We start from the raw sequence: 23,214 nt of genomic DNA, 5'->3' as shown, positions 1-23,214 counted from the left end.
CTGCCATGATTTTTGATGAAATATTGCATGAACAATAGAATAGAATAGAATAGAATAGAATAGAATCGAATTAAGCTTATTCATGTGTGATTTTAATTTCTCTTTTTATTTAATGGAAACACAGCAATTGCCAAATTGTTTTAAGTTTTGACATTCGCAGAATATCGACAAAGATTTGTGCACCTTTTTAATGAAAATGCCGCTAATGTAACTTTAGTCCTTAAATATACTGATTAGAGAGTGGACATAACCAGACGAGCGAGTGACAAGTTAGTGGATGCAGCTGGAGAAAGGAGCAGGTAGAGGCAAATGAGGAAGAGATTAACAGCTGGGAAAGGGAGCACACTGGAAGGCTGAGGTGAAAAATAAGCCAATCCAGCAGGATGCAAAGGTGAAATGAAACCTGATCTAATGTACCAGTCAACAGAAAGAAATACTAATATAAACAAACAAATCCAAAACACAATCAGACTAACTGAACTGACACCTGGGGTACGTTAAGATCTCCCATAATGAAAAAAACCCCAATAAACTTTTGATTAAAATATGGACACAAGTGACACCAATGGATCATACCTAACACATTGAGGACCAACGCATAACATCCGCTCTGTCGCAACATCACACGCCTCTGAGATGTTCGCAAATCTTTTCAAATCAACGTTAAACCTAATTAACTCTCATACACACAAACTAGTCTTTACTTTGGAGAAACATTCAAACCAGGAAGTTCTGTTTCACGTCTAGGCAACAGTAGATCCGTCCGTCCGTCCGTTTAGCAGATCCCAAAAATGCTTACTTGGATTAAACCCTGGAATAATAAAAGATCAAACTGAACGAGTTGATCTCCACTCCTTCCTCAACAAGAGAGTTTTATTCTGCTGACAGAGCTCCCTGCCATCAGGGAATACAGTCTCTGTAAAGTTAAGGGATGCTTGACATTGTTAACATCCATCTAAAAAGCAGAGCCTCGGGTTTCTCAGCAGAACATTATCTGAATTATCAAGCTGCAAGCATCGTCTTACTTTATCTCCACAGTGCCGTGTTCTACAAAGTAGGTGAGTAACATGCTTGATTAGGGACATTCAGATAATGTAAAGGTTATTCCGACTCTTGAGAAGGGTTTTTTTCCATTGATCCAGGCAGGAGTTCGTACATACCCTGAAACGGTTGTAATTTCAGTGAATCGTGGTTCGACTAATTACTGATGTAGGGGATTGAATACAAAAACACATCACATATTTAACTGTAAAATAACCTGAAAATAGTGTTTTTCATTTTCATTCTAGTTTATAATTATGCAGCCTTTTGTGTTGCCCAGAAAATTTCCTACAGAACCAAAAGGTAAAAAAGCTCCAGTGATATGACAATTTCAATTGCGGTATGTAACGTTTATAAAGAACATGTTTTTTTTTTGTCACCATGTTGTTATAAAAACAACCAGTCAGAGCCAGGAGGAGGTTCTTAATGCTGTCAATCAATCTCATGTACTCACTGCTAAATGTGCTAACGGTGGATAAACTGATGACGGTTCATCTGCCGTCATCAGTGGGTATGCTAACTAGCCTTAGCATTCACAACAGGATTTGAAAAGCTGTAGCGGTAACAGAGAGCAGGGAGCAGAGAGATGGCAGGGCGAGGGTGATTACGAGATTGTGATTGACAGCTCTAAGCCCCGCCCCGTGACTCTGATTGGTTGTTTCAAGTTAGCTTCCCAGCGCTTCCAGAGAAGCGCTGGGAATCATTAAGAAAAGAAAGTAGTTTCTTTTCTTAATGAAAAGAAAGTCTTTCTCTTTTCGTTAAAGAAGAGGACTTTAATGAAAAGTCATTTCATTAAAGTCCTTTAATGAAAAGCGGGCAGAGAAGCTAAATTTTTTTCTCAGATTATTTCCTACCATGCTCTGACAACATAGTCACAGTTTAAACAACTATTTTAAAAAAATATATTCTTAACAAAACATAAATGACCACAGTTCCGACAAGATGGCTAGTGAAATCTTAACTGCAGCTGCAGAAGACAAGATATGTGAGGGAGTCACAGCCAACTTGTGGTTTAAGTATCTTTGCGAAACCACCGGTTTTAGCTTTTTGGGGGATGCTAAAACCAAAAAGCTTAAAGCTCTGTTCTGACCGCTACTTATGAGTTAAGCATCTTTCTCGAAGCCCACATGCGGTTTTAAACTGGCTGCAGCAGTTGTGCCTCACTGTGATGTTTCTGCTCGTCCCCGCAAATTATGAGCAGCCTGTCTGGGACGTCGCACAAATAAAACAATCGAGGGACTGCAGCGAGGGTGTTTATTATGCTGGGAGATGTGAACAACCTGCTTGCTTTATTTTATCCCGAAGACATCTGGAAAAACAGGGTGATTAAGTACATGAAGCGAACAAATTCATTATTAAATCAATCGACTTGTTTTGCCTCTGCCAAGAAAGGGCTGGGTGGGTTTAAATGATTTTGGCATTACACAAGCTGGCATTTAGAAGCAGAAAAGTCAGGCATTAAATCTAATTTGTATAGTTCCAGGTCAGTGTAGAGAGAGTGCAGCTATATAGAGCAGTAATGTAGTAAGACGCTGCATTTTTAATGGGGGGATTTTGAAGAGAAAGGGTTTCTTTTTTCCATTATATGGAAAAATGTGAGGAAAAAGTTAAACATTAACTTTTTTGCAGCATTTTGGAGCATTGGAACATTGAGGAGATTGTCAGGATCTGGGATTTTTTGAGTTATTTTAGTGTTTGTTTCTGTGTGCCTTAGTTTGTGATTTTCAGTAGATCAGTCTTATTTCTGTTTTTACTTTAGTTCAGTCCTTTCTTAATGATTCTAGTTTATGTCTATTTCTTGTGACTAGTTATTCTTTTTTACTCTTAGTTTAATTATGTTTACTGAGTCCTGTTAGTCTTTTATGTTAGATTAATTTTCCTAGTTCCCCTATTGTGCCATTTTCTTTCTCTCTCTCCATCTCTCTCTCTCCTCACACCTGCAACTTGTTCGTGAATTAGTCTGGTCTATTGTTTCAGTATTCACACTCCCAGTATTTAATCACCTCTCTCATTCCTCCTCACTGATTTCTCCTGTTGAACCTCGTTACTTCCCTGGATTATACTGCTGGCTTTTTGTTCTGGATTCTTGTTTTTGTCTGACTCTGGCTCCCTGTGTTCCCTGTGAAGTTCTTTTGTTCGTCAATTTTATTTCATTAAGTCATCATCATCTGCTCAATGCCTCTGCCTCTCTGCGTTTGGGTCATCTTTAAACAACACATTATTTGTTGTTTTAAGATGTCCTTATGAGCATACAGTTGAAACCAGAAGTTTACATACACCAGATAAAAAGACTCAAACCTTTTTTGTTTCACTAACAGGAAATTAGATCAAACTTATCTTGTTTTAGGTCAGTTAAAATTACTGAAATTATTTCTAGTCCAGTGATTCTTGGTGCAGCGAACCCCACAGGCGAGGGGGATTTATAGGTTTTTCAATTGGTTCGGTTTGTTGGACAGTGTAGTGTGAAAGCAAACCGCACCAGCTGAAAATATAACAAATCGAACCGGGTCTATCAGGTGTAAAAACACCCTTCAAACTGAAAAGATTAGGATGTAACCTTTCAAGGCAAGCAAACATTGGCAAAACAAAAAAATAAATAAAACACAGAAGTGAGGTGAATCATTGGGCTGTGTTTCCTTTGCAAAATTCAACACAGAAAGATTCATGTGTTTAAGAGCTCTCAGAATAAGCTGTAAGGTCAGTAGCCAAGCGGGGAAAAAGCACACCAAGACAAATTGAGTTCAGTGCAAAGAAGTTGCCAAAAGTGCCACACTCCCATCCTCTCTTGACTTTCTGTAATCCATTGGTCTCTGCAGCTTCCTCCGCGCCAATCCCTAGTCTTGAGATGAAGCTCCTAAAAATAGAAGCAAAGTCGGGTTCGGACGGAACATCACGAGCCGTTGCCTAATTCCACCACGTCTTCTCCACCCCGAATCAGCCTCCCTCTGAGTCGGCTTCACACGGACAGACCTTAAGGCTCCGTAAAGCCGATCAAAATTCAAGCGGAGACGTTTGGGTTTGTTGCGAAATGTGGAGGCATTACCGTGAGGAAGGGAGAGTGCCTCGAGGCGGCTGCTTAACACAGATTACTCAACATTCAGGAGCGCTGTTGAAGGTTGAAATGATTGCTTCCTTCAGGCTCTCTGCCAAGTGCCGGAGCTGACTGGAAAGGTGCAACAAACAGCAATCACGGCTCTTTCAGAAGCGAAACGTAGCTCAGACCTTTGAGTAAAATACAGCAAATGTGTCTCTGACAGACTTGGTAAAGTTGGACGAGCAGCGAAATAATAAAGAGCAAACCAATGGAAGGCCTAACATGTTCTGCAGAGACTCGTACGGCCGTACTTCCTGAAACTTGTGCAGTATTTTACCGTCCGATATCAACACGTTTTTTTGTCTTTCTCGATGAAAGATAGTGACTATCGCGTCTTGCCATGGTTGTTTGTTCCTCTTCCCAGCAGGCAGATGGAGATAACAGGTGTCAGGCTCCACATCACAGTAAAGGATAGCGAGAGTGTGTGTGATTGTGCAGCCTTTCTTTGTGATGGAGAAGGAGACAGCAGAGTGTAATCACAGAAGATTGAGCCTCCTGAATAAATGTTTGTGTGTGAAGAAAGAGAAAGACGGAGAGAGAGAGACAGTCACGGACGGATATAGAAACCGGGCTCGGCTCCAAACCCAGCAGGTTAGACGGAAAACGTTAAGCTGAACTAAACTCAATCGGTTATATAAGCAGGCCGAGGTGTATCGCTCAAGCTTTTTGGGAGAGTTCAAGCCCATGCATTTCACATTAAGACTCTCTGTTGCAAAGGTTTTCAGCCTCTGTGTCCAGAAATACTTGTTACATTGTGCTGAGATCTAGGAAACAGGACTAACAGAGACTTTGTATGTGAGGAATTGTGTAAAATCAACTTTTTGAGCTTTATTTCACACTATGTTATTCCGTCATCAGAAGCATGCAAAGAGTGTTACTTTGATTCTTTCATGCATCTTTGAGAAATCCTTCAATCTCCCATGGCAACCATTGGAGGGTGCCTGCACGCTATTTCAGCTCCTCCAGACTAGCGACAGCAGCAATTAGCAGGCCTGCTGAGCTCGTCATAGAAACACATTCTTAGTCCAACGCTCCTACGAACAGTTGTAAACGGCATCATGGAGGAGCATTGTTGTGATAACGTGCTGAAGACGGAGTGTCGGAAACAAACAGGCACTTCTTCAAGAGACAGAGTCCAATTTCAAGGTGTCAAACTGCAAAGTCAAATGCCTTTTAAGTTATCTTTGACACACAGCATTTTTATAACAATTGAAGGTAACATAATTACTTGATTGTACTATAAAACGGCAGTATGTGAGTGGAAAATGCATGATACTACACAATTAAATCTGAAATTGTGCTAATTCAGTTCAATTCAATTTCAGTTTGGTTTTCATGTTTGGAGACACTGGATGAAAAAGGTTGAACAGCATCCCAAACTGTGAGGCATAGAAGGTGGCATCTTTATTTTGAGTAGACGTTTCGCTTTAGGAGGGACTGGTGCGCTTCACAAATTAGATGGCATTATGAAGAAAGAATATTATGCATAAATTTGGAAGCCAGGAAGTAAAGGTTTGGATGTAGAGGGTCTTCGAAGTGGAAAACGACCTTAAGCATACCACCAGATTAGCTACAAAGTGACGTAAGGGCAACAAAGGCAATGCTTTTGAGTAGAAAACACAAAACTCTGATCTGAGTTGCTTATGTTGGAATGTAAGCAAACTGTTGCTTGTAGGATCATACCCAAAACATTTGACCTATGTTGACCTATGTTATGTAGTTTAAAAGGTAGCCCTAAATTGAGAAAATTTATTTAAAATGATTTATCAAAACATTTAGTATCTCTATTTGGCCTAAAGCAGAAAGTAAATGCCTAGTAGTGTGAAAAAACATATTTTATTTTACACTGTATTTACATCTCGGCTTATATTTCCATATATTTTAGCCACTATAGATCATTGTGACTTTGTGTGGATCAGAAAAACCCACAATAAATTAAAACTGGCCCACACCCAATTCTCTTTTCTCTGCAAAAATCCTTGAGGTTGTGTGTTACACAATCACTGCACCTTGGAAAAGAAATGGGTTGAATAAATCAAAGCCCAAAATTTCACTAAAGATGTGCATCTTTAAAAAGCCCACATTGATGTTTCGCAGAGAAAAATACAAGGAGGAAATGTGTAGGAACAATCAGTTTGCACAATTAGACATTTTGCATTAATTGACAAAGCATGCTCATCACATTAGTAGTTTAACGCCCCATAGACACCAATCCCATAAAAAACATAATATTTTTTAGCAAAAACACACAAAACATTCACAGCAAAGACGTTTCTAAATCATTTCAAAGTGATTACAGTTAGTCATTGTTAGTTACATCAGAAGATTACCTAGCGGAAAATCAAATTTAATCTGACTCCGGTTTTTATTCTGGAATGTTTATCTCTGCTCTTCGTCATCTTCATCTCCATCGCTCTGCATTTCTTTCCAATTTCGATCCACTTCTTTCAATTATTGCTGCCTCCAACAGATTTGGCCTGACTTCCTCTGAGAACGGCTCTTCTTGTTAATTTCCTTGTCTTTCATTCCAGCCTCCCGAGTCTCTGCGTTTTCCTCTGGCCTCTTGTCCCTCTTGTGATTTATCTAATCTAAAGCAATTTTGTCGGCTCTTCTTTGTCTCCCATGGTTCACTTGGGTCCTTTTCCCCGTCTACCCTCTCATGTACCTCAATTATTTCCCGTCTCATCTTTTATTTTATTTTTTTTTTACTCTTACAACATTAATCTAATTCAGCATTCTCATTTTCATTTTTATATGTCCTTTTGTCCAACTCCCCACTGATTTCCATGCAGTGATTTACATTTCCTTTTTCTTCTCTCTTCCTGTTCTGTTTTTTATTTTTTTCACCAACAGGGGGGTTATTCGTGTGGATGTGAACCTTCAGGATGTGGATATTGACCAGTGTTCCAGCAGTGGCTGGTTTGCCGGGACTCATCGCTGTAATCTCACCAGCATGGAGGTCAGTGTCCGCAAAACAAAAAGCAGGAGGGATTCTTTGTTTCACATTTTCTTGCTCTACACCACTACAATGTAGCTCTGGTTGTGTGCTTAGATAGTTGAATATTTTAGCTAAACCTTTCACGTGTGGATACTGAAACCTAACTTAGCATAGGCTTGCTTTTTTGGGGGAAAAAAAACAAAAACAAAACGCTAGCCACTGAAAAATTCAAGATGGCTGCCGTGGTCATCAAAGAAAATATATTCTTGTGTTAAATTTGCCAATATTTGCCACAGATGAATACTTTTGGTGTAGAATCCCACATTATTCAACCCATAGTAGTTATATTTACAGATACTTTTATAATTTTCCAAGATGGCCACCATGGTTGTCATGGAAAAATAAGTTTGCCCTAACATCACCTATTAGATGGATGTGTTTCATGTCAAATCATATTACATAATAATAATGGTGTCATAATCATAGCTTACATATTTTGAGCAATATAAATCATATGTATTTTCTTGATCTTTTGCTCCCATTTTCTGGTGGACATTTTTCAAAATGGCCACAATGGTTGTAATGGAGAACATATGTTTGAAATAGAATCCTAGAAAAAAGTTAGGTTTACTAACCACTAATGGACTAAATAAAAATCTTATCCATACTAAACAGCTAAACACATAAAATTAGCAGAAGTTGGTAATGCTAAGTCGGAAAACATAAAAAATGAGCTCCACCCCTGCTAAATTGCTAAGTATTAGCACATCAAATAGAAGCTAATGCTAACCACTAAGATGTCTATTTCTGTCACATATTCATCTCCTTCCAGCTGGCGACTGGTGTGAGACTTGCAAAGAGGAAAGCTCTCAGTTTCTGCTTTTGTTACATATTATTCCTTTAAAGCTGTATGAATAGAATGACCACAGCTGAACACATATATGGCATAAAATTCATCCAGATTATGAAAATGGGCAACCTTTTATGTCAATAATTGGTTTAAAAGGCTCAAATTGTGGCAATCTTGAAAAATGGCTGTCACTTTGAAATTCAATTCTCAAATGGGAAATATGAAAAAAATACAACCTGAGGAGTAATCACGCTAGTTTTTATGCTTGTATCCGCACTTGAAATACTTTTACAGTAACATGCTGCACCTTGTTGTCCTGCTACGAGCCTGGCTCTTCTGCAGGATTTAACAGGCTATCTACCATCCTGTATTCAATTTCTCTACCTTCAAATCAATTCTAATGGCTTTGCACACATTATATGACATCTGAAGTACCAATGTAAATGGAGGTTGAATACAAATTCACGGCACACCTTTCAGATTTTTTTTTCAGGGGATATAAATACTTTGAGCCACTTTGAGCCAGATCAATTTGTCATAATATTGGATCTTTTTTTATTCGTGCTCAGTCACTTTTGATCAAGACGGCCTGTACATGATGCTATGATTCAGAAAAGTCCAATTTATTGAGCAAAAGCTTAAAAAAGACATCTGGCTGTAGCTTTTTAAATGATTATTTTTTTGTTGCTTCACACCACTTTGCTCACTTTGAGAGCACCAGCTGAGAGAGCAAAGCCATCATTCTGCTGACGTAAAATGTGAATCCATGAAAGGCTGGGTAGGATGGAGGCTTTAAAGAGTTTTAAGATGCGCTCCTGAAGTATTTTAATAATTAACACCGTGTTTTGATTTAATCAAGAAGGTGTTTTTCTGACACAATATTCTCTGAAAGGTGCTTCACTGGAGGGTGTGCCCTCCCCACTTAAGAAACTAACAAAATACCAAGTTAAAAGTTGTGATGTCTTAATAAGTCATTATTCATTATTATTCATTACCTGAATTCATTATTTTTGGCATACACAGAGCCAATATGGGCATGAACTGTTTTTTCATTTGATCACATTACAAAAGCAAACAAAATGCGTTTTATTGGCATTTTATCTGACAGCATAAAGCAAAACGAGGCATTGTAGTAAAGTGGGAGGGTCATTTTGTTCAGTTTATTTTAATAGCGCCAATTTGCAAAAAAAAAATAAATAAAAGATGATAAAAAATAATAAAACTGGGCCTAATTAAAAGAGTAGAATGCATAAAAACACTATTCAGTATCTGGAATAAAGCCAATGCTATGAATAATCTTGAACACAGATCAAGACCAGATCAAAATAAAATTTTGAATCTTTAGCAAGATTTGAGAATTGATGGTCACAGATGATTACCATCTGATCTGACTGAGCTATTTTCTAAATCAGAACGAATAACATTTCCGACTCTGGATGTGCAAAGCTGGCTGACAGGGCCGGACTTAAAACAATGTGGGCCCCTGGGCCGGAGCCAGTTTTGAGTTTTGGTGCCTTGTGCACTAAGGAAAAATGATTTTACTGAAGCAGATTACAGGTAGTCTTCCACATCAGCATATAGAAATAGGTAGCCAATAACTCCATGTTGTTCCCAAAGAAATTTACTATAACATTATAATTTTCAAATATTTAAATATTGTTTATAGTAGTACAAATCCCAAAAAATATTAATAAAACTCACCTAATTTAGTAGTTTTATACTAAGTAAAATATTTGCAATATATGCATTAAAAAAATATATCTTTGGGCCCGCTCCCAAAAATCCGGGCCCTGGGCTACTTCCCTTGTGAACCCTTTCTATAGTCTGATCCAGCTGGCAGAGATATTACCCAAAAAAAGACCAGAATCAATGATTACATGCATTTCTTTCTAATGGTATTGGCTAAGTGAGACTCAATACAAAATGACACACTTTTTTAGACTTTGATCACCGCAAAGATAATAGAAATACCTATAAAATACATAAAAATGTCTCTCTACCCGACTATTTGAAACAATCTTGAGGTGTGAATACTGTCATTAGGCGCTGGACGTGGACGGCCCCTCCATGGGGGTTACGATGAAGAACACGTGTTGTCAAGGAGGGCTGGTGTAAATAAGAGCCGCTTTCAGCGTAACCGCTGAGCTGGAACCAGCGGCAGGCATACATCACGTTTTGCCACATTGACTGATGACAGAACGACATAACGGGGGAGATGGATGTGCATGTTTGGCGCGCTGGAGGAGCGGCTCCAGGCTGTTTATATGCGAGCGGATTCGCCCTCACCTTCGCTGCAGCGTGTCTGCAGCACAGCGCTGGTTCTGGATGAGGCGATGCAGGGGAGAGGGGCTGTGCAGGCATGTTGCTGGCATTAGGATGTATAATGCATGCAGCGTAACGGATTGCAGAGAGATGAGCTGAATAATTAACCACGTTCTTGGTATGTGGACCCCCCACATACCCATGTTTGTATGTAGTTAGACGGTTGATGGGAGGGTTTTTTAATGTTTGACCCCCTGCATTGTTTAAATTTTTATAAGCCACTCTCAGCTGGTGGCAGCTGTCTGCTCCAATATGACGGGTGCTGCTTCTGCTGCACAGATGGTGCTTCTGTTTGTATGGCATCTTCTGTCCTCATCACAGGGAGCTCAAAATAAAGGCTTTATTTTCTTCTTCTTTTTCTTCTTCTTATTGTTCTTCTCTTTTCACCAAACCCAGTCTGAGTAGCACATTGCATTCAGCAAAGAAAAAATAATAGACACCTTATCTCATAATCTCATAGTGACATGTTTTTTTTGTAACTATGACAAAAGGTGTCTATTTGTTTTCTTTGGTAAAAGCAACGAGCACAGCTCATATTTATGCAAGCCCCAACTACAGGTTGTGTTTCCTGTCGGCTGACATACACTGTAAAACTAAAAAATGCATTAATTGGTCACGAGTAATAAAAAAATAATAAAGTTAATCAAATTTACTTTTTGTGTTTAAAGTTAAGACATTAATTTGGATAAACTTAATTTGATTACTTGTGACTTATTTACACAATGTTTTGCACTGTCTTTATTAGGTGGAGGTTAATAAATTTGAATATCACCAAAAAGTTTATTTATTTTTGTAATTTAGTACAAAATAGATACTCATATTTACGTATAGTCATTCTGCACAGCGATATGGATTTCAGCTGATAAAATTTAGCCTCTCATATGTGAGAACTGTTTTTACTGTTGCAATACAGCATGCGTTTTTAGACTATCACTGCCTGGAATCCATTATTAGCTAAATTAACCACTATAAATACTTGAAATTTGTTACTATGTGTGTAATGAATCATTTCATTTTTAATTGAAATAAATTAGCTTTTTGACAACATTCTAAGTTTCTGAGATGCAGCTCTATTTGTGTATGGAATATGCATATTTGTAGATGAATCATTTCTCAAAAAACAAAATCGTGCTTCTCCAAATGTGAATAGAAAAACTTCAGACGATTCAGTTTTAGATGGTGTAGTAGAGTAACATTCACTACTGTTCTCTGATTGCCACTTTAGAAAACACGGTCAAACAAAAGCCAACATGAGCAGAAAATGAAACCCGGAAAAACCTAGAGAATTACGACCAGATTCATATTCACTCAGTAAGCAATAAGAGCAACAACTGTTTCTGGTACTTAGCTAATTAGTCCACACCAGATGTTCGCTGTGTTTAAACAGCCGGATGGTGATGGTTTTAAAGTGGGAGCAGAAATTAGTATTTGTTTTGCTGCTCAAACAGCGTCCTCTTGGCTGACAATGGCAGAAAGTTCTGGAAGAAACCAGCATAATAAATAGCAGAGGATATGATAGTTGGTTTAGTGGAGACAGGAAAGAAATGGGAGATTAAATTGGAAGATCAGAAATGTTACATTACACAACAAAGAGCTCTTTAAAGCTGGTTACTACCACTCAGTATGGCTTTTGCTTTTCTCTTTTAAAGCAAGAGAAAGGTCCAGGCTTTCATTTCTTCCCTTCTCTTTGCATTTTTGATTCCATCTCTCCCTTTGTGCTTCACTGCTTCCATTTCTTTCCTCAACTTGTTCGCTGCTTTGCGTGATCATTCTCTGAGTTCTGCTGTTTAGCCAGCCTATTACCCATACTTTAATGTGCTGCTTTGGGACCTTACCAGTGTTTTCCTATAGCAATCTGAGCCTGAACAGTCCAGTTGTTTCCTTATTTTTTGCTAAAACAGTCTGTCAGCAGACCACAGGCGCACATAAGACAGATCATTTCAGAGCGTTGTTATCTACAGTTTTTTTGTTGTTTTTTTGGGGAAATGAGCTGTGGAAAGTCAATGTGAGGCTCATTGCCTTCTCTCCAGCAGTACAAACATACCCCGAGGCTCAGGGGAAGAGAAACATCATAATGAGATTTTAGTAATGTGAAGGAGCCTCATGTGATCTCCTGAATTCGCTGCTCTTCCTCTCAGAGCTGACATCGCCCAGTGCGGCGGCTGCAGTACATTTAACTTGAAATTCTGTTTTTAGCAACATGAGCTCTGCTTGGTAAAGATGTTGCTTTTCTAAACCAGCAGAGGACTGGGAGGCTTTCACAATGTGCTGCTTTTTAAGTCTTCCCAGTGTAAAGTATTAAATTTGGCTCCTTTTCAGTTCGTATGAACGCTTAAAGGTAGCTTTTGCTATTCAAATGCTATTTTATCATTTGCACTGACTGTTAGGCATCGGCTCCAAAACATTTCCATGCCATGGCCTCCCAAACACCATTAGCCTCTGGCTGGGGACCCTCTTAGAAAACCCACAGACAATGCTATGAAATACAGTATGACACATTGACTTTTTCCTCACCTTTATTCACAAAACCTATCTTATAATTTTAACTTATATTTCATAATTATGATTGTAAAGCAGATTAGATTTTATGATTAAACAAAGGTTGTTAAAAATTCATGACTAAAATAAATATTAGATTAAATTCTTTTATTTGTGATTTTTGTTTTCTCATCTTCCCTCCAACTTTCCGAAGCCCCACTAAAACGTCCTAATGGACCCCGAACCTTTATTCCCCGCACCACCACCATCGTTTCAGCGCGTCTGTACGCAGCTTTCCGCATCGTACGCATCGTTCGCCGTCTTCCTGGACTGTTTCACGTTGTGCCCAGATACAGAGGGAACGGGAAGGAAGGTAGGATGTGTCCTACCAAATACAAAACCTCATGCATTATGGATGCAGTCAGTGGTAGGGGGAAGATTCTTACATAAGGATCCGCTGCTTATATAATTAGACGAAGACGCGAGGATGATGATTGGCGTGGGTGATTTTTGACTTGATGCATCTTAGTAGGTTTATGTAATTTATTTATTTTTTCTGTATATGTGAGTGTCTTAGAGTAGTACTGAGTAGTCGCTCAGTCTTCATGTGTGGTGTTTTTTGGAGCCGGTCGTGTGAAATGTGCCGATGGAGATAGCGGGACTTCAAAGCCAGAGCTCTGTTAATGAGCGTAAAATCCTGCCACAGCCAAAGAGGGTTACCCCTCTGTCTCTTCCCTTTGCCCTCTGTTTATGTTTAGGTGTTTTTCTTCTTCTCCTTCTTTCATTGGCCTTCTATAAACTCTCTCTGCTTCCATTTTTTTTCTACCTTCAAAGCCTTGCTTCTTATCTGAGAATCAAATTTCTTGAAGCAAATAAACTCCTCTGAGGGGTAAATAAAGACCAGAAGGAGATTATCACCCCATCTGCTAACATAGCATCATCTCACTTCTGCCAGCTTTGCACATGAAATAGTCACATGAACCTCAAGCGATTGTTATGTAATCGGTCTTCGTCATTCTTTTTTACTTTCCTATTCTGAACCTGTGAGCTCAGCGTATTGTTGATAACAGAAAGAGAAAGAACGATAATTTAGATTCTGCTCAGATTACTTTAACAAGGGTGCTGGGACTTGAAAACAACTTTAGGCAATTTTTGACGAAATTCAGCAATGTTGGACTGGGAAACAAGTAGATGTTGCCTTGGTTCCGTTTTAAAACAAGAATGGATGACGATCTAAGAAAAAGCCAATTTAGAACATGAATATAGTGATGAAAATAACTATTTAGTCCCCATCTGGTAAAGCAAAGTAAAGTTTACTTTACTTCATTGTTTCTTTCTTAAGAGGCTAATGAAAGAAAAAAACCCTTGCAGTTTTAGGTAGCATAATAAGTCCTTTGAAACTGACAGGTTCAGATTATTTTTTAAATGCTCCAAATAAATGGCAATCATGCCTGTGATGAGTGTATATAAGCTTTTGAGCAGAGCAGTAGCTGTTTAGATGTTGCACAGATAAATGCGGAAATTCTGTCCACCTTTCTCGCTCTGCCAAGAGAGAGAGAGAGTTTTTGTGATGCCGAGGATGTTTGTCAGGGTAATAAAGCCTTCTTCCCACTTCCCACCAACCAAAGAGCCACCAAAGGCAGGAAAGACTTCAAGTTAAACGACACGGTCTAAAACTGGTGCAAAATGGGCCGAAACAGGCCATCATGTCTTGCAAACTGAATCTGCGAACTACTTTATGAGAATGCAGGAGCTTCTGTGATGAAGAACATCAATATATCCCTCAAAGAATAGAAACTGCCAAACGGGATGAAAACCATTTTCTCTCTCTTTTTGAATAATTGACTTCATCATTTATACATCAACGTAAAAATGCATTAATAACTACAGTTTTATTCTTGTTCTGTGTTGAAATCGTGCCTTATTTGTGAATGAAGTAGCCAAATGATCAAATACATATATCTTTATAGAGAGCTAGATTGTGGATCAGTGTAAAACGAAGGTCATATTATCATTGAAATAATGTATTCAAAACAATTACACTATCAAATGAATCCTGTTTGTTAAGGATGTAGCAATACTTGCCAATATTTTAAAATGATACCAGAGTTAAATCATGTCAAACTGTCACCATGCGCCCTGCATTCCCTGACAGAGAATCCATCCTACAATATGCTGCAGAGTAATGGTTAAACTCTCTAGACGGCCGGCACATTGAATTAAATAGGAAAATAATTAAGTTTCAGCAGTTTGCTGCAGTTTGGTGCAGCTTTGAATGTAAATGCTACTGATGGCTGAGATGATAAGAATGAAAAATGGTTCTCAAAAACACACTGTTGTCGCCCAGTGGAGCAAAAATTGGCTAAATCTTTCAGTATTTATCTAAACATTCCTGTTGTGGAGCGCTGGCCTGAGTGCAATTCAGAAGAAGACAGGAAGGGGAATAAAGGGAGAGAAAGCTGCGTCGATGGCTGGTGGTAGTCTGGACTTAAATGGGATTGTGATGCAGTGACCTAAAACAGAACGCCTGTGCTCTAAAGTCTTCTAAAGAAGCTGAATTTAAGCGACTCTGGCAAGACGTATGGGACATAATTCCTCCGCATCATTGTAAAAAAGTTATTGCCAGTTGTCATCAACTCATCATGGTGTCGCTCATTATCGCCCAGAGTGGCAAGAAATTACTTGGAAGTCATTTTTCTGATTGATTTTTGGTTGATATTCTCACTTTATTTCTCTATTAGAAAGAAGCCATTATAAAAGACTCTTATTTGTTTGAAAGTTTATAATTTATATTAGTTTTGTTATTTATTGATTATTTGATGTAATTGCACTGAGGGGAGAACTGCCGCCCAGTTTGGTTGTGCTTGTGAAATGTACAATGACAATAAAGACTTTACTTTACTTTACATTTTTTGTTAATGTTAAATTATTTCTTTGCTGTTTTTAAATGTCCATATAAAACTCAGAACAGTATTCCAAATCTAGCATTTCCCCCCCATCTACTGGTAATCTTTAATTAGGCTGAAGTAGAAGGAAAAATGTGTGAGTATGAGAGTCACAGTCACCAAGGAGGTTTCCTGCTCCATAAACATACACTATTCACTTTCTAATCTAACGCCTGCAGCTTAATGGCTGCCAATGAAAGGCTGTCAACTCTATAGCAACCGTCAGATCTTTACTAAGAGAGACCCTCCAGCTCAGTGCGATGTGAAGAGCTGCAGGGACCGCCCAGCCAGATATCTGCAGCCCATCTGATAAGTTTTAAAGTCCTACATTCGTTTAACCAGGGCAGGGCAATATATCAACTTAATCGATTAATCAAATTTTCTGTTTTTGAAGATTTAATTTTTGGGAAATGTGTTTTTTTTTTTAAATCACCAATTGACTCCTTGGGTTTCAGTAATTCAGAGTGATGTCAGCACACCCATTACCTAACATCTTGCTTTAGAGTCATGCTTTATAGCTCGTATAAGAATGGAGCTATTCTTATAGCTCCATTCTTATGGAATGGAGCTATAAGAATATAGAATATAGAATTCTTATAGAATTCAAAACAACTCCTGAATTCAACTTCTAGGAGTTGAATTCAGGTCAACTCCTAGAAGGGATGATTGAAATATAAACAAAAATATTTTCTGTCATTTGTAATTTAAAAAGAAAGGAGAGAAAAAAAAAACATCTATTAAGATTTTAAATTAGAATGAAAAAATGTCAGAGACTTTATTTTTAGGCTACATCACCCAACACTCAGCTTAACATTTCTTTGTTTTAAAGATTTTATTGGCTCCAGTGGCCTTTATTTGACAGGAAAGTGGAAAATGGGAGAAGGGGGAAGACATGCGGCAAAGGTCGCTCGCGCCAGGCGAGGAATCAAACCTGCAACAGCCACGTCGAGGACTAAGGCATATGTGGGTTGTGTTTTACACCTGCGCCACCACAGCATCCTCAGTTTAACATTTCACTCCTGTCATGTTTTTCTGGCAGCTCATTTCGTGGAACATCTTTTTAAATAAGTTCAAAATTACAACCCAAAATGTGTAAAAACTAACAACGTGACTAGGGTAGGAAACCCAGCGTTTCCAGTCATTATCTTGAACCTGCACAAATTGGAATTACAAAAATAAATTTGGTTAATTGAAAAAAAAAATGTTTTTGCACTAGAATGAGGTAGTTTTTGAGCTGTATGAAAATGTGCGTATCTTGCAAAACTACAACGGAAACATTTTTTCCGCATCCCATGAGTCACATGGTCAACAACCGTCCGTTACTGCAGTCAGAAAACACGAAGAAAACAACAGGAAGTGGAAGGATGGTGGCATATTTTTTAATGACTTATCACGTGAACAAACTTATTAAAGTGATTTATAATACTGGAAACACCGCAATTGCGAAATTATGTTTTTTAACATTAGCGGAATATTATCAACGTTTTGTGCACGTTTGTAATGAAAGCTCAGCTAGGGATATTCCAGACCGACCAAGGTCTTCTGTCCTCCAGTGTTTCAGTGCTCAGTAGACTCTCTGTGAAACAACAGCAGGCAGCTTCATGTACACTGGAGACGGAGTGATTGTAATGCTTTTAGGGTTTATTGCTTCCAGTGTATTTATAGATCTCCAAAGGGTGCCGCTCTCATTCTCTGCCTCTTTTTCTCTCTTTCTAGCTGCCACCTATTGTGTCATGTTCACAACTTCATGGTGAGGAAAAATGTCAAAAACAGGCACGTCAGACTGCAAAGCAAAAATAAAGGTGTTCTCTAATAAATGTAAAGATGGTTTATTTTTTCAATTGCAGATTGCTTCTGGCAAAAGAAACCAGATATCGTACAATATTTATTACACTTCCCATATGAGAAACTCACTGGTGTTTTTTCAGGGCCCTGTAAAAATGTATGGCCGTTTCTTGAGCAAGATTTAAAGTGCTATATTTCTTGAGCGGTAAGATGGATGATCAAATCTGCTGTGAAGGTCTAACGCAGAAAGAGTTTAATTTTACCTTTGCAGCCATTAAACTCTGCAGAGTTTAATCAGACAGGTTGCTCTAGCTAAAGCTATACTTTAACCGGAGCTAAAGTATAGCTTTGGTTTGGTATCTGACTTTGATTTATCTGCTTTGATCATTTCTTCAAGTATTTCCAACATCTGATGTTGCACTTTTAGTTCGTCTCTGGAATACAGAATCTGTATTTTTTCCTGTGTGACGGCTGTACGCTGCTGTGGCGTCCATAACTCTCCTTCTGATATGTTGGCTGTTTTCTTCTGATTAAAAAGTTTTGACATAATTTACAACATAAGAAAAATATTACTGTAAAATTATTAATTATTATTATTGTTGGTACCTGTGGTGGTTATAGAGTCTTACAGCTGCTGGGATGGAAGGGTCTCGTAACGCTTATTTGTGCACCTAGGATGCAGCAGACTGTCACTGAAGAAGCTCTACTTTATGATAGGCTTCTCTAACCACGTCCTCTCAGCTGAACTGAAGACAATTTGAAGGAAATAATACAATGTTCTTTTGAGGTTATTCTTTTGGAATTTAGCAAATATAAATAATTTTGGCAAACCAACTGACCTAAAATAGGAAAACTTAAACTTGAAACAGTGAGAAAATAAAGGTTACATTTTCTGTTTTTTTGGGGGGTTTTTTACAATGTATGTAGACATCTGGTTGAAATGTAGTAATTAAGTGAAGATCATAAGATCATGACCTTCCTAAAATGATGACCAAAATAATTTTTTTCCAAAAGTGATTTTGAGGAAAAACAAAACAAAGCAAAACAACACTACTTTTAGTGCCAAAAGATGATTCAGGCAAAAAAAAAAAAAAAAATCACTTTTGGTAAAACTGACTTTGGCCACTACTTTAGAAAGGTCTGACGATATGTTTGGAATCCATCAAATTACATTGTTTTCAGCTTGTATTGCTAATAGAACTGCTATTTACCATCACAAAGAACATTATTTTAGGGTTTCCCCCAGAAAACCTGCTACATCCGATGGTAGTGAGCTCTAGGGCAGTCCACCAGTGGCTACAAGCTACAAAAATTTGGAGGCATATGAGCAGGCTTCATAATTTGGAAATAACAGTCTGTGAGGCCAACGGGCAGGTGCAGAAACAGCGCAATTGGTTTGCACTCCCCCAATGCATCAACTATCAATCTAGCTTGATCTGTCTTTCCTGATGGTGTGGGGCGAAAAAACCCTATCTAAAGTATACAAATGACACTCAGCCTGGTGGCCCACCAGGCTTATAATACACTGGGAGAAATCCTGCTATTTCTTTGGTTTGGTATCATTCCCAGCTCCACGTTGCCACTTCAGACTTAAATAAGTGGCCACTAGCACTTGGTTCTGGGTTCATTTCTGAAGTTGTGTCCATTGCTGGTTTGAAAGCTTGTGATCTTTTTAATTATGTATTGTGTTTTTTTTAACCGCCTTGCAAAGACAAAGGCACATTCCCACTGGCATTTATAGACAATAAAGATTATTATTATAATGATTATTAGCTTCAGTTTATCCTGAGAGATATTCAAACTTTCTCCACTCCAATTCCTTGTGAGTACTTGTTGTTCATAGCAACCACCTACCTTTTCACTGCTACCGCCACAATAAAATTGGCTGCGGTGAGTTTGGTGGAGTAGATGACAGGTGGTGACATTAGGCTGTCACGGCCAAGGTCAACCTGTGAACAGCCCAGGTAATTTTATGCAGCAGAGATGCAGGGGGATGATTCATCAGGCTGTGTTTCTACAATTGAAAATATAGCGCCTTCGCTTTAGCAATAATTTGTGTGGTCCTTTCATAGCTGTTGAGAATAAATAATTCTGTGTTTTCCTTCTATCTCTGTGAGCTAGTTGCTAAGCTAAAGCTATGCTAAAGCTAAAAGAAATGACATGTTAGAAAACACCCTCAAAGATAAGATTACAGAATACTAGAAGCAAGGGAACGCCCTCTTTGGGGCGTAACTTACGTAGAGGCTAACAAAGGAGATCACAACCCCTTCTGGGGGACCATTTTGACTTGCTTCCTCTTAAAGGTGGCATGTGAAATGGACCAGCTGTATTTTGGTATTAATAAATGGAATTCATGAATTCATACATCAAGACAGGGCGCCGTATAGGGGGGAAAAGTTAGGACAATTCCTAGGTGGCCCTCCACAATTTATTTATTTATTTTTTGTTCATAGAAATAAAAAAAAAATTGGGACCCTGTCAATTACAAAATTAATCATATTGTGTTTTCTACAATTGTTTTTAGCTGTAAAAATTTAATGTTCTCACTCCCAGACCAAAAAACACACATTTGCCCTGAACCCCCCTGGATCTGCATGAAATGGTTCGTTCCTGCTTGGCGCACTTGACCGTCACGGTGTTCAGCAGCATCCAGTAGAAGACAAGAACGACTGTGGCTGTTACTATGCTGCCTAGAAAAATTATAAAGTCAGGATTTAAAAATAAATAAATAAAATATAGAAAGAGAAAAAGGAAGAGTGTCAATTTATAACCCAGTTTTTCTCCAAGAGAGGTGGGCAGACTGTGTGAGATTATCAACCATTTAGCATAGTTAGCTTAGCTACAGACTATTGTTTGCCTCCTTTTCACAAGCATTAAATGAATTAAGGAAAAAAATTACCCAGGTATTCATATATTTAATTTGTCCCTTGTACCTTTTACCACTTAACAACAGATGAGTTAGTCAGCAGCAGCTCTAGTCCACATCGCTCCTGACCTGGGGGGGCCCAATAAAATTTTTTGTCAAGGGGACCAAGATTCCTGGCGGCGCCCCTGCATCAAGAACTCAGCATAGAGAACGGTTCATTCTCCACATAGTGCAGACTTTGTAATATTCAAACGGTTAGGGCAAAAGGGTCAAAAGGTTTGACTTCTCACTTGGAGACTGAGAGATCTTCAGTGACTGACTGTTTTCTCTTATAAATAATGGAAGCGAACAGGAGAAGTACTTGTTCAGATCTACTGTAAGTAAACAGGTCATCATGAAAAGCTCAGCTTTCATTTCTGAGACATGGAGTTTCTTTTATGGAGGGGGAAAAATATGAACCTGACTGCTTTTATATTGTACAAATATATCAAGCATTTTAGCTTCCTCTGAATGCCCTGAACTCTGTCAAACTAGGGGATTGCAGTAAATGTAACCCTAACCATTCTTTGAAAGGAAAATGCTCCTCTCGCCTTGAACCTGTCGTAATCCATCACCCTGAGACGTGTCAAACGACTGTTTCATTGCCCTTTCATACTTGCTAAGAAAAAAAAACAGGCTGGCCTTGTGTTGCTTAATTGCTGCCCTTTACAAGTGCCTCTTTGTGGGTTGCTACATGGTTAATTGGGTTTTCTGCTGGAAAAGTGACACTGGTGAAACCACACTTGAACCGACAGTGGAGAGCCAAAGGTTGAATTAATCCGAGTCAAAGCCCACGTCTTAAAGCGTCACGTTGGTGTTTTCTGTATTTCATTTGTATTTGTGTTTGGAAACCAATTTCAGATATCTGTGTTTGTAGCAGGTAGTTTGAGTCCAAAAAAAAGAAAGAAGGAAATAAAGTGATAGTGTTTCCTTGGAAGCATGGGGCGCAATAAAGTCTTAAAATAAACCTCATATATCATTTTTTGCCCACCCCAGAATCCCTGGGCATGTCTTATTAATGAGTCCTCTCTTTCTTTGAAGTAAGCAGAAGATGATGTTCATAATAAATTCTGGTGTGCTTCTCTGAGTCTCCCTCAGATAAATTCTCAATTAGAAAATGTGTTTAGTTTTGAAGTGATTTTAGAATAGCACTGAAGACAATCTTTTAGTTTCAATATCACTTATCAGATGGAGTCCTGTGCTAGTTTTGCTCCAACAACGCTCGCTTTGAAGTCGAAGGAAATTTTAAATTTCACTTTTAATATACAGTTTAAATTCAGCTGAATTGCTGAAACTTTGTTGTAAGCTAAAGATGCCATGTGTTTTGCACGCAGGCATCCCAGGTTTCTTCTTGCAGCTATCCCTGACTCCTTTCATTCAGCTCTTTCTCTCAGTTACCTCAAACATCTCAGTGAGATTAAAATCTGCACTTTGACTCAGACTTTGTCTTTCTTAATTCTCATCCATCTCAATTCTTGTCCAGTCCTTGATGAATTTACTGGTACGTTTTTGGGTCATTGTCATGTTGCAGGATCCTGTTCTGCTTCAGATTAGATTTTTATTTGAGGTGATTTTACATTTTTCCTATAACGCACCCATATTCAGTAGAATCTTGCTGCAGCAAAGCATCTCCATACCATGCCACTTCCACCCCCGTGCTTCATACCCAGTCTAACATTCTTTTCCCGTACTGCTTTATGTGGTTTCTGTCACACACGTCCTCTCCATGCCTAAATAATTCAGTTTTAGAATATATTTTTTACAGAAGATTTTCACTAAATTCCTTTTTCTATCACTATTTCTCCAGAAGTGATATTAAAAATCCACATATCACAACATATAGGCATTCTAGGGTGTCCTTTTTTTCCCCACAACTGTTTATGACAACGTCACTGTTTGGCAACTTGATACATGGCATTTAGTTTCTCTCTCATTGTCACTCAATCCATCCTCACTTTCACCCAGCATGAAGATTTAGCCTTTTACACTGTTTATGTGAAAATATTACTAATATGCTAACGAGAAGATAAAAAAAGTTCCCTTACAAAGGACTACTGGATTATTCTTACATTTCAAACATTCATTGCGTATTGATGTGAAGACCTAGCTCAGCAATATTTTTTAGGGTAATGGCATGGCGTGTTTTCTTGCAAAAATGGAAATAATGGAGGCATCATGGCACCTTTGGTAGAGCTGTTCCCTCGCAGCAAGAAGGTCCTGGGTTCGATTCCCGGCCCGGGGTCTTTCTGCACGGAGTTTACATGTTCTCCCTGTGCATGCGTGGGTTCTCTCCGGGTTCTCTGGCTTCCTCCCGCAGTCCAAAAACATGACTGTCAGGTTGGTCTCTCTAAATGCTCCCTAGGTGTAAGTGTGTGCGTGCATGGTTGTGTGGCCTGTCTGTCTCTGTGTTGCCCTGCGACAGACTGGTGACCTGTCCAGGGTGAACCCCGCTTCTCGCCCGGAAAGTAGCTGGAGATAGGAACCAGCACCTCTCGACCCCAATAGGGACAAGGGTGTTAGAAAAAGGATGAATGGATGCATCGTAACTCTCATGTCTGCCTTCCCTATCTCATGTGACAATCAAGCACTGATTTGCAGTTTATCCTGACAACTGTTTACTCTCCAGACCAGGCATTTACACCCTCTGCAGCACCTCCTTCTCGCTTGCTGCTTCCCAGTTTGGAGATAAGAGGCTGTTTGTCAGCTTTGGGAAATGATCTGTGCAGACATTCTGCAGGGAGCTTCAGCATGCAGAGTTCTTCGTGGACACAAATCTACCAGTATGTATTTTTCTAAATGGAAGATGAAGGGAGAAGAAGTCTCTAGAATAACTCACATATTTGTGCCCTTAAGCTG

At 38.8% G+C, this 23,214-nt stretch overlaps 1 protein-coding gene across 1 annotated transcript in view; it reads left to right on the top strand.

The window, feature by feature from the left end:
* The window catches only part of gpr158b (G protein-coupled receptor 158b), a 78,975-nt gene that overhangs the window by 3,576 nt on the left and 52,185 nt on the right, over positions 1-23,214 (top strand). The window contains exon 2 of the mRNA XM_032566265.1: positions 6,989-7,094. Within this exon, the coding sequence (XP_032422156.1) occupies positions 6,989-7,094 (106 nt within the window). The remainder of the gene's footprint in view (positions 1-6,988; positions 7,095-23,214) is intronic.

Source organism: Xiphophorus hellerii, chromosome 6, assembly GCF_003331165.1.
Source record: "Xiphophorus hellerii strain 12219 chromosome 6, Xiphophorus_hellerii-4.1, whole genome shotgun sequence".
NCBI classification, from domain to species: domain Eukaryota; kingdom Metazoa; phylum Chordata; class Actinopteri; order Cyprinodontiformes; family Poeciliidae; genus Xiphophorus; species Xiphophorus hellerii.
The sequence above is the reverse complement of the archived record's forward strand: the minus strand, read 5'-3'. Positions and strand labels throughout refer to the sequence as shown.